Source organism: Corvus cornix, chromosome 19, assembly GCF_000738735.6.
Source record: "Corvus cornix cornix isolate S_Up_H32 chromosome 19, ASM73873v5, whole genome shotgun sequence".
NCBI lineage: Eukaryota > Metazoa > Chordata > Aves > Passeriformes > Corvidae > Corvus > Corvus cornix.
The window spans coordinates 8,538,015-8,549,298 of record NC_046348.1 but is presented as its reverse complement, the minus strand read 5'-3'; the positions used below and the strand labels follow the sequence as shown (position 1 = coordinate 8,549,298).

General features: G+C 44.4%; 1 protein-coding gene across 5 annotated transcripts in view; it reads right to left on the bottom strand.

Moving 5' to 3' along the window:
* Positions 1-6,028: 6,028 nt before the first annotated feature.
* Positions 6,029-11,284, bottom strand: part of VMP1 (vacuole membrane protein 1) — a 60,936-nt gene continuing 55,680 nt past the window's right edge. For 4 of the 5 annotated variants that reach the window (XM_039562846.1, XM_010402343.4, XM_010402342.4 and 1 more), the window contains 2 exons: positions 10,052-10,154; positions 6,029-8,785 (listed from right to left, as the gene is read on the bottom strand). In XM_039562846.1, the coding sequence (XP_039418780.1) occupies positions 8,642-8,785; positions 10,052-10,154 (247 nt within the window). In that variant the 3' untranslated portion in view covers positions 6,029-8,641. The remainder of the gene's footprint in view (positions 8,786-10,051; positions 10,155-11,284) is intronic. The other variant, XM_039562845.1, reaches the window with a different exon arrangement.

Below are 11,284 nucleotides of genomic sequence, written 5' to 3'. Positions count from 1 at the left end.
TGAAGCAAACACAGCAGGTGCTTAGTGCCCTATGAATGATACAGACCCATATTTATTATTTATGGCACTTCCAGCTAATGGAGCAGGATATTTGGTCTTTTTTTGTTTGATGGCAGAATTTGTGCCACGTCAGGAAACACAGCACACAGGTAAGATGTCTAACTCCAAAGCAAAAATTCAGATTTTAGCTGTTATAATCCCTTACTGCTCTGGAGAAGGGGCTGACAGGAATTGTTTTATGCATCTCTAAGCTTCTTCCTGTGAATGTTTTTCAGTCCTGAAATTCTCACACCCTTTCCCAAACTGAGCCTTCATTTTTTTGATCTGTGATGGGATTCCTTTATTTTTTCCCCAGGATGTGGAAAGGGTCAAAGTGACAGGAAGTAAATAGCTACTATCACATAATCATCACTTACAATTACATTAAAAGGTGGAGGAGTAATTCTCTCTGTTATTGATAAAATTAATTATGGAAATGGAGCCTGGAAGAAGGCCTTAATTTCATTAACAATTACAATTAATGAGGTAGATCAAAGGTCAGCACAAGCCAATGGCTCAGAGACAGGAAGAGCAGAATCGGTGGCCTTGACCTTGCTTGTTGTAGGCAAAGTCCCGACAGGATGTCCATAAACCAGGAACAATGCTCCAAATCTCACTATTGTTTGTTGGAATGGACAGGTGCAGCTCACTTGGAAGCTGATTCAAGGACTCCAACTATAGCAGACATTTCATGAATAGGAGAATATTTGAACACAAATAACAAAACAAACAAAAAAAATGCCCTACCCCCTAAAAAACAACCCACAAACAAAACAAACTCACCAAAATCCAACCCAGGAACAAAAATAACCTTTAGTAACCTAAAATGCTTTAAAATGTTTGGCAAGTGACAGGCACTGAGGTAGTTACAGATAGAATTTTTGGGGGGGAGGGGCATAAATAATAGATATTGGTGCTTTTAAGGTTAAACCCAGCACCATCACAGGAAGGAAGGAAATATATAAGGGAAAAAATCTGTGGTTCCCACAACAACCAGGGTTTAATACATGAAAGGTGGAAGTTGTATTCAAATTACCAGTTGAAACATTACTGAGAAACACTAAGGTACAAAAGGGTATTGAATGAATAATTCACTTCTTTCTGCATTTGCTAATAAATTTAGTAGAGATAAATATTGTGAAATGAGAGCCCAAACATCCAAAAGGAAATAGGACCAAGTGTACTTTAAAGAAATCTGCTTTTTGCTCGACACCACTTTAAAAACTGCACAGGAGGAATCAGGAAAGTGATTCATGGATCCGATAGAGCACAAAAAGGAACTGAGCTGCTGCCTTTCCTCAAGGGCAGCCCAGACACAGCTTTTCCAAGGCAGCAAATTCCCCCGGAGCTTCCTGCTCCAGCCTCTGCCCACGCTCCAGAGGCACAGCCCGGACACTCGGGCAGCTTTTAACGGGCTGGAAGTGGAGCTGATAATCCTGAATTTGAACCATTGAGCCTTTCCGGCTCTTTCAGTCCAACTGGGGCTCACAATGGTCCCTTCTGAGCTCACATTGTGGGAATCCTGTCCCTGCAGACGGCCACTTCCCCTGCCCGGGTGGGGCACTGACTCAGCCCCCGCCCTGGAGCAGCACAACCCCGTTTAACCCTTTCCAGGAGCTACAGCAGGGTGGCCAAACAAATACTCCTGCCAGCCACAGGGAGCACGTGGAAAAGGTGAAAACGGCCCGAGAGAAGAGATTGGAGAAGCTGCTCGTTAGGAAATAAAGGCAATTTTTAGAGTAAATGTGTTTCATGATAAAGATCATGGAAGATATGTAAATTTTAACCCCATGTTCATACAAGCCCGAGAGATATCAAACAGTGGCTCATAAGAAAGTCACACTTATCTGTGTGAATTAGGTGCTAGAAACCTTGTCTTAACTTTTAAAATCCCAAATGTTACACTGTAAGATAAAAAATAAGTAAAATGAAGGTGCTCTCTAGGCCAATATTCCTACTTTAAAAGTAAAAGCATTAAGTGGAGAAACTAAAATAAGCCACTGGTTAAACAACAACAAGAAGACAGAAAAACATTGCTTGAGCTTTTGTTTCACTGGTTGTATGTGAGGAGAAACAAGCCCCGTGTTGGATTTGCACTGAAATGGGTGCATTCTGCAAAAATGATCATTCTACATACTTGGTTACATGGACAATGTCACGTTTATTTAAGGCTCACAAAAATACACTTCAGTTGCCTGAGAATGGTGTAATTGTGGTCAGATGGCAGGATTGAATTTGAACTTTTGCCCAGCAGTCTCCAAGATGTAATGGATCATTTACAGGAGCACGTCAGGAGAGCAGAGCCCTTGGAGCCAAGTGGGAAGTGGCCTCATCCCACAGGCTGAAGGTGGAATAAAATCCTGCCTGGACTTGGCTGGCAAGGGCAGCTGTGGCTGCTCCCTGGAATATCCTCAGTGAGGGTGGTGAGAGCTGGGCACTAATTCAGAGCTGCTGCTTTCCAGATGGCCTGGAACAATCCTGAGTTCAAGGATCCATCTTTCCATGCTTGCTGCTGGCTGTCCTGTCCTTCTGTCACTTACAAACACCAGGAAATTTCCTCCCCACCCCACTTCGGGTAACTCCAGCCTGTGTTAGCTGACTGTGAGTCATTTAAGTCAGCAATTGTGTTTATGTAGTGATTTGAAGTTGTGACTCTCTCCTTTATATGCCAAATTTGGGGAAGAAACTTGAAGTTCAGGCTTCAACTTGGCCAAAAATTGCTCCACACCAAGGGCAGAGAGGGCTCCAAGGCCCAAGGGATGGGACATCAGTGACAGTTTCAAGCAAGGGCTCTCAGGACCTGCCAAACAACACTTAAACCCTTTCCTTCTTCACTTAATTGGAACAATCTCTCAGTCACAACTGAAATCTGTTGCCAGAGATTGCCTCACTTCTCCCACAAACACCTGGCTCCTCCTCGGCAGCCACAAGGCTCCGGTGCTCCAGGGCTGCAGTGGGGTTTGCCACACATAGAAGTGTGAGAGACACTTTGTACAGAAGTTAAAGGAGGCAACAGAATTAAAATCACCACTTGCAGTAGCAAAATATTGCCTTGAAAATGTTTTTGGCATCCATTACTTGGAACTCAAGTAAATACCAGCTTCAGGCATCTTAAAAGTTTCTTCCTTGCTGCTCCCCACCTCGAGCCTTACACAACACCCAGGAATGCACTGACTGTGTCACAAGAGGTCAGCTGGGTTGAGGAGAGACCTACAAATCCAGGAATCTGAGAAATGAAATGTGTTGTTATGAAAATATCCTAAATATTAAGAGCTCTCCAGAAAACAGCTGCAGCAAACGAGGCACTGAGATCAGTGAGGGTTTGAACCAGACCAGAGAGGTTTTGTGACCATGGCAAGATTTGCACAATGTTGTAAATCTGGACATGTGTTTTCTCTCTGAGACAGAGAAATGACGAGCACAGCAACCTGCTTTTCTCATCAAAGGATGGAAAGATCCTAATAAACTTTCTGAGGAAAGCCACAGTCCCTCAAAGTGTGAGCCTTGAACAAGGTATTGATGTTTAATCAGCAGCAGCTCCTGCAAGGGAACTGCCAGGTTATTTCCTGAGGGTACAGAAGGAAAAAGGCACCACAAGGTCATTTCCGGTGGATACAACAAGCTTTGGGAAATGCATTGGCTCTCTTAAGAATTTCTTACAGGTGGTACCAGAGTCACCAACCCGTTTTACAGGGCCAGAAGAGCCGTTTCCAGGAGCCGGGTGTGGCCGCGGGGCCGTTATCGAAGCAGGAACAATACCCCGAGCTGACAACTCCTATCTCTCGCCTTTCAGCAGGAAACAGCCGCCAGTTTCCTTATTGCCACTGCCCGGGCAACCCCGGCAACAACCCCGGGAAGCTTCTTGGAACACCCGAACAATGAACTGGGAGCGACTCCCCTGGAACACGAAGATGCCACATTACCCCCGACCTCAGCAGCTCCTCAAACGAGCTCTAGAGAAAGGTGACCTTTGGTTTAATGCTAATGGAGCCACTGCTCTTTGACTCATTCCAGGGATGAGAATAATAATAACAACAATAATAAAACGCCCTCAGCACAACAAAGGGCAGCGTTAAAGCAAACTAAACCCAAGCTGGGCCCATTCCACAGGTTCACATTTGCACCTTTGTTTTACCACACCTGAACACCACCAGAAATAAACACAAGGAATGGCCTCAACAGCCTCTTCAGATGGGGTAATAATCCCCTTTTTTGACCAAAATACCAGTTTTTCTCCTGAATTCCCAACACATTCCAAGCACTCACTAACTGCTGGGCTCTCTCCGTTTGCTTGTGCCTGGGAGGTGACAGAACAGCGGTGAGTTTCTGTGTTTGAGCTCCTTCCCCTCTTGTGACAACTGACCCAGGTTGTTCCAGCCTCTCCCTCTGACACCACTGCCAGAACAATGTTCTGCTGCCTTTTATGAAAGCCGAGTGGATGCATCAATAAACAAGTGAAATGTATAATGAAATTCATGCCAGCACTTCATGCCCTCAATTAGGCACTTGAATTAGCAAAGCCACAGCAGGCTCTGAGAGTTTTTCGGCATAATCCTTCTAAAAATGAGTTTGCAAGAGCACATGCAAATATTTACCCTCATGTCTGAATCCATCAGAGGTGTTTCACAGGGAAGGCGATTGCTCCACTCCCCTCTCCTGAGGTTACAGTGATCCAGCACTGATCCCTCACCTGCCCAGCAGGATCCCCTCCCACACCCACACACCACCGGCTGCTGCAATCCGGAGACCTGGGTGAAGTACTTACTGGTTTTCCTTCTCGAAAAACCCAGCACATTTACAGAAAAAAGGGCATAATATTAAATCTCAGAAGAGTAATTTCAATTACCTTATCTATAATTACATTCAGCCTTTTAACTGCTGATTACAAAGTATTTTTTAACCATGTGCTTCAAAGAAAACCGATTATTTTTACCTCCAAGGAACTCACCCAACCCCCACTTATCTTTACACCTGCCATCAATTTTGTTCACTAATATTTACATTTCTGCTTGATAATCAGGGAAACATCCAGAGTGTTTAGCTTGTGCCTGCAGCGAGAGGGAGGCTGATTCTAACAAATTAAATAATGAAGGCCAAAAGCACAGCAGGGAAGGACTCTCTGGAACAGCATTAAGCCACTGTCAAGTGTTAATGACAAGGATCTTTTAGCAGGAACAGGCAGCTGGGGGAGTTCTGAGGGAGCTGCTTGAACAGAAACACAGCGTGACACTGGCACGGAGGGAAGGAACTCCAGGACAGGGAGCAGCAGCTTTCCTGACTGTTTTGATGGATGTGAGGCTGGAACTGGACGGTTTGACTTGACCTGGCTCGGTGTGACCTGAGCTTTGCTTACACCAACAATTCCTGCCTGCTGGGGCACGGGGTGGCTGCCAGCAAAGAGGCACTGACACCTCTCGGTGCCCTCAGAGAGCTCGGGGAGGCACAGTCCTCAGCGCAGGCAGGAAAACAAGGAGAGAACGCAGAGGAGGAGGAGCTGCAGCCCTACCTGACCTCGTTCCACAGATAATGAGACAAAAAAAAAAAAATCTCCATCACATTAAAGTCATTAGCTGTTCTTAGAGGGCTGTTACTTCCGTGTGATTTTCAGTCATTCCCAGAAAAACAACCCCCAAGATACTTTATTTAGTGGCTAACTACAAGAAACAGCAGCTAAAAATAGGGATTTGTGCCAAGATTGTTCCTCTTGCAAGAGCTCCCTTTGGATTTGTGTCCAACACACTGAACTGACTGACTGCTTCCAATGTGTAATGAAGATTATGTGCAACAAAAGGAAACTTTGGGTTAAGGGAGCAAAATCCATGTTTTCAGGTCAAATGCTAAAGGCTGAGTCCTTCTCTAAAGGCACAAAATGCAACTGCTGAATTATCTTCTGTGTTCACACCTGGAGAATGTTTGGGATAGCAAATGTCACAGTGTTACCAAGAGAGTTCAATACAGAGAATGGAAACAATCCAGCTGAAATAAACACTGGGAAACGTTATTTCTTTGTTTATTTAAGCAACATAAAGCTATCCATTGCAGATCTCATCAGGTTTGTGTCACTTTTGTTTCTGTTATTAGGTTTTTTTTACCTTTTACCAAGTCTTATATCCCAGGTAGAAGCAGGTAGAATGATCACTTCCTTAAGTGTTAGAAAGCTTCAAATTAACAGCAGAGCTTATTGGAATGGACACATGGAAACACAAGCTGAAGAACTATAGATATATATATATTTCACACTGTATATATGTAAACATATTGAACCAAAAGTGGGAGGAAGCTTTCAGTTTTCCTTGTGGTTTTCCAGCAGGCAAGAGGCAGAATTTTAAGGAGACCTCTAAAGCATTTAGAAAGGTGCAGTTTGTTGGCTCAGGCTCTAGGAAAAGGGGTTTTTTTTTCTCATTTAGTTGTTGTTGCAGAGTCCTAATTCCAACCTGAGAGCACACAGGAACCCCAACCCCTCCCAGAAGTGTGAGAGGTTAATAAATACCTGTGTCCCTCAGGTGACAGATTTGGGGACCAAAAAGCTGCCACTAGAAGTGGGGAGAGCAGCCACGGGCTGTCACTGATGCAGTGTCCTGAGGGGAAATGCAACTCTGAGGGGTCTGTAGGCTGAAAAAGTGAAGTTCCAAACAGAGCTGTGGGGTTTGGAATTGTACCAGAACGAGTTCTTTGTGACATTATTTTCAAAGGCCATATTTAGGGCAAAAATTTGAAAGATTTAGTAAATACTGTTCACCTTTTAAAAATCACCAGGAGCAGCTGAACGGCCTTTGTGCTTTCAACTCCCTCGTAGCAAATCCTGCGCTCAGACTTTCAGATATTGGAATTGAATCTGTCCGAGCAGTCTATGCAAATCCTCCCCACTCATTCCCAGCACTGCCTGAAGGTCCCTGTGAAGCCAAGAGAATCGGTACAAACCTCACTCCCCAGGGGAAGCTTTACAAGGGCTTTGTTCTGCAGGACCGCGGCACCGCGGGCCCTCTGAGCTCATTTCCAGCCCAACCAAAGACACTGATGTGCTGCTGATGCTCAATGGAAACAGCTGGGGATGGATGAGAAACAGTCAGATGAGAGATACCAAAATGTCAGACAGCCTACCGACTGTTGTTGCCATGAGATCCAACAGTCAACATCAGTCTGATAAGCTATCCGACAGGATGGTACAGCCATGGCATGGCACGACGCTGGCAACACGACAGGACACTCGGGCAGGGTCGAACACACCTGGCTCCAGCCCTGCCTAACCTGGGGCACCGAGCAGCCTAAGCTAAGCAGGAGCAGCAGCTCAGCTGCCCCGGACTCTGGGCCACCTCCTGAGAACGCTAATTAGAAAGGCAAATTAATTCTTGGTGCTTACCCCTTAGGATAAAAGTAAAAAACAATCGTTCAGAAGTGATCAGAGCAGCGATACAGGTACAGCAGCAGTGGGGATTTATGCACTAAGGAGGGAAAAGAGCCATTTTAATATCAATTCTGTTCCTGTACATCAGAACTGACACACACTGATCATAACAAATCTGACTTTAAAAGCATGAGGTTAAGGGTTCTCTAAAGTTCTCTGCACCATTGCTGGGTAGCCATAAAATCTGCTTTCAGCTGGAATCTTAACTCTTCCCCCTCTCTTCTCCTCCACTGCCCACAGTTCTGGCCTCAGGGGCAAACACCTGAGCAGAATTTAGGATAACCAATCTTGTTCTCTATTTTATCTATTTAAGCAGTGACTGTGCTTCAAGCAAGGCATGGCCTTCCCTCCTTCCTTTGCTAAGCAAGAAGTTCTGAAGAAAAAAGAACAAAAAAAGAACAAAACAAAACAAAAAAAGAACAAAGGATTTGAGCACCATTAGTACAGGAAGGATGAGCAAACATGCACAGAGCATCCAAAAGTGAGAGAGGAAAAGAAACAGCTTAAAAAGACTGACACAAGAAATTCTGGAATGATCAAAGATGACTTTATAAAGTTTTTATCTTAACTTCATTCTAAATATACAGAATAAAAAATGTTGGCTTCAGCATTTGACATCAACCATCTCTGCTAACATCATGAAGTGGGAGAGGGTGGCTTTTCCAGCGTGCAATGCAATGGGACACTGGGAATTCAGACAGAACAGCCTTACCATGAGGGACATGCAACAGTTGGTACCCAGTCTGTACTCAGTTATTTACATTTTGATGGTCTTGAAAGTTATGGAAAAAGCAAAACAGCCACCCTTCAAAAGGAAACGTTACCCTCAGGTCAGTCTGAAGTTAAATCAGGAGATGGAGAGTATTAAATAATCAGTTTTGGAAGTAATTTGGATGGACAACATTTGTGTTAAACTCCATTTAACATCCCATTGTCCATCCTGTAAACCACAACCCAGACTCGTGAAGCATTTACACCTTACCTTAACATTTTTAAGTTTGTCAGTGAAACCTTTGCTCTAATATCCAAATTACTTTCAAAATCAAACAAAAAAAAAAACCTTGTTAAGAGTTGAAATTTGATGTTAAAAAATTTTTCCCCCTTTTGAATAATGCTGATTTTTAAACATATGAAAAGATGTGTCATTTCTTGTGTCTGCCAAAACCCATCCTGGGGTTTTTCCCATTTTTCCCAAGCTCATTTGGTTTTTTCTTCGGAGTACATCTTCTGTTGCAGTCGCTTGGCATAGCTCTGGGCCATGGAGTTGATTATAGATAAGATAAAATAACAAACCATGACAATCACCAATTTTTCAAACATCCAGGATAGCCAGTTTTCCCCCTGAAGAGACAAAACAGAAGGAGGAGGAGAATGAAGATTAGTGGACAGAACAACGGAGAGTTCTGGGTGAAAGGGGGAAGCCTGACAGTGTCTTTATTCTGCAATTAATCAAATTAAAAACAGGAACCAAGTGCAACCCGACAGGATTCCTGCAGGTCCCTCTGCAAAGCTGACTTTAGTCCCTTGAAAGACAATGCAGGAGGGGCTGCCAAATCCACTGGCGGGCAGATGACGAACCCCGATCGTTCCCAGTGTGCTCCCACAGTGATTTATTATTCCCAGTATTGTTTGGTCTTCGCTAACAATTCGTGGAGTTCAGAATTAGCAGCCCCTGCCTGACATCCCCCGTCATGTTCCTCGCAGAGAAAACAATCAGGTCATTGGTTAACAATGTGTTTTTTCCCTAAACTGCCCATTCTGGGTTATCTCCCCATTAGGATCCGACTCTGGTGCCCCTGGAAGTTGCGGCGCCGGTGCCACTTCACGGGAATTCTCACGTTGTGCTTTTTGTCAAAGGAGGGCAGCAATGCTCTGCCCAGAAATCCCTGCCCAGAAATCACTGCACATTTCCTGACTCCAGCCAGAGCCTCCCCAGTCCGGCTCTTTTGTGGTAAAATGGGCAAAGGGACATTCCCAACAGCTACAAATATTGCACGTGAAATGTGAGTTGGATTCACGGATTTTATCTCAAAACGCCTCAGCAGCCTAAAGAATTTCATATCAAAGTTGCTCTGTTCCACTGAAAATTCAGGGCAAGTTTTTTAAAATACTGCTTTTTACATTTTAAGGGTTTTTTTCTGTATGAAAGTACACTTCTGCCCCTTGTACCTGCTCTGAACACTGTAATTTTTTTTCCTTTCAAAGACTAAAGGCTTGGGGATTTTATTTCTCTTACTGTCCACTGAGCCACAGATCCCACTGGCTTCTAAGGCAGCGGTGCTGCCCAGTCTGTTACCATTTCACATGGAAAGGCAACTTTTTTTTTCCTTAAATTGAACTTTCCCAAGAGGCAGCTAATGCAGAGGCAGGACAAACCACTGGTTTTGCTTTATACTTTCATTTATTCTCAAAAGGATTTAAATGCAGTTGCACACAATATTTTTAATTCCCAGGTTGCTTTTTAAATGAGATTTTTATCTATTCCCTGGGTCAGTGCAGATCTTTGAAAAACAGAATCGGGAGTTCCATCGGTAAAAACTACAAGGCAAAGACAGGCAGGGAAGGGAAAAATGAGCTGGGGAGGGAGGGAGGCAAAGAGGGTCTTACCTGTGGCACAGCACTGTCGGATTTGTGGTGAAGTTTTATCCTCTGAGCTTCCAAATATTCTTGAAATGGCTTCTGAAGAGAAGGACCTATACTCGGAATAGCACTGATGGAAAGTTCATCCCAGAGAACAAGACAAAATAGGGAAGAAAAAAAAAAAAACAAAAACAAAAAAACATTTTTTTTAAACTTACCACTTTACCTAATTAGAACAAAGTTCAAAGGCTGAGCCACAGCTCAGAAGGAAACTTGAAGCTACTCGAGAAAACAGAAACCCACGAAATAAAACACATTTCATCTTTTGATCTGATACTTCGGGAGGGATGTATTTCCCCATCCTCAAAAAGTGCTTAAAAAGAAAAATATTTCTGAGCAAGACAGTGCTGGGAAGAGAGGAAGAAGCCGGGAGCGGGAGCATTTCCTTGGAGGCAGGAGGAGGCAGCGGCGCTGAGAACCCAATGAATGACTTCGGAGAAGTCCCACATTTATCAGCGGCAGTTCCTGTAAGAACTGGTTTGAACCGATTAATAAGGAAATGACTGGGGCTTGTGTCATCCCTCGGTTAAAAAAGAAACTGCTCGCCCCAAGCCTCGCCCCCTCTCCCGCACGGAGCCGGCCCCTCGCCCCAGCCAAGTCCTTATTAGGACAATCCGTGCGTCATCCCTTCCCAAAAAGAATGCGGGAGCAGATCCTGGAGCGCCTCCCCCGAGCCGGGATTAACAAAGGAACAAAGGAGCGATCTGAACCCTGCCCCGAATCGGGCCAGGCTCCCTGGCAGAGGGCTCGCACAAAAGCTGAACACCTTGTTCCCGATGTTGGAAACATCCCGCTTTGGGAACGGGAGCGCTCTGAGTTGATGCTGGGCAGGCTCTCAGCAGCCTCCAGGCTTCCAGCAGCTTTTCCTTAAATCCTACTTAGCAGGAGATCCAAAACCCTTTAAGAATGGTCACAACCTCTAAAAAACTCCCAAATCAAATATAAATTCTAAATGATCACCACGGCCTGAGCTGTGTGGGGAGAACGCTCCCAAAGTTGGATCCACACCATCCACCTCATCCTAACTCCAGCCACGGGGGAGTTCTCATTACTGACCACTTGGATTTCAAAGAGAAAGGAGATTTTTTTGTTTAATTTTAAAGAAATCACCATGCTCTTCTACATTAAAAAAACTCACCTAAATTTTGATTATTTGGTTTTATTATTTCCACCACTCCTGCTGCTACTCCAGGGAGGGTT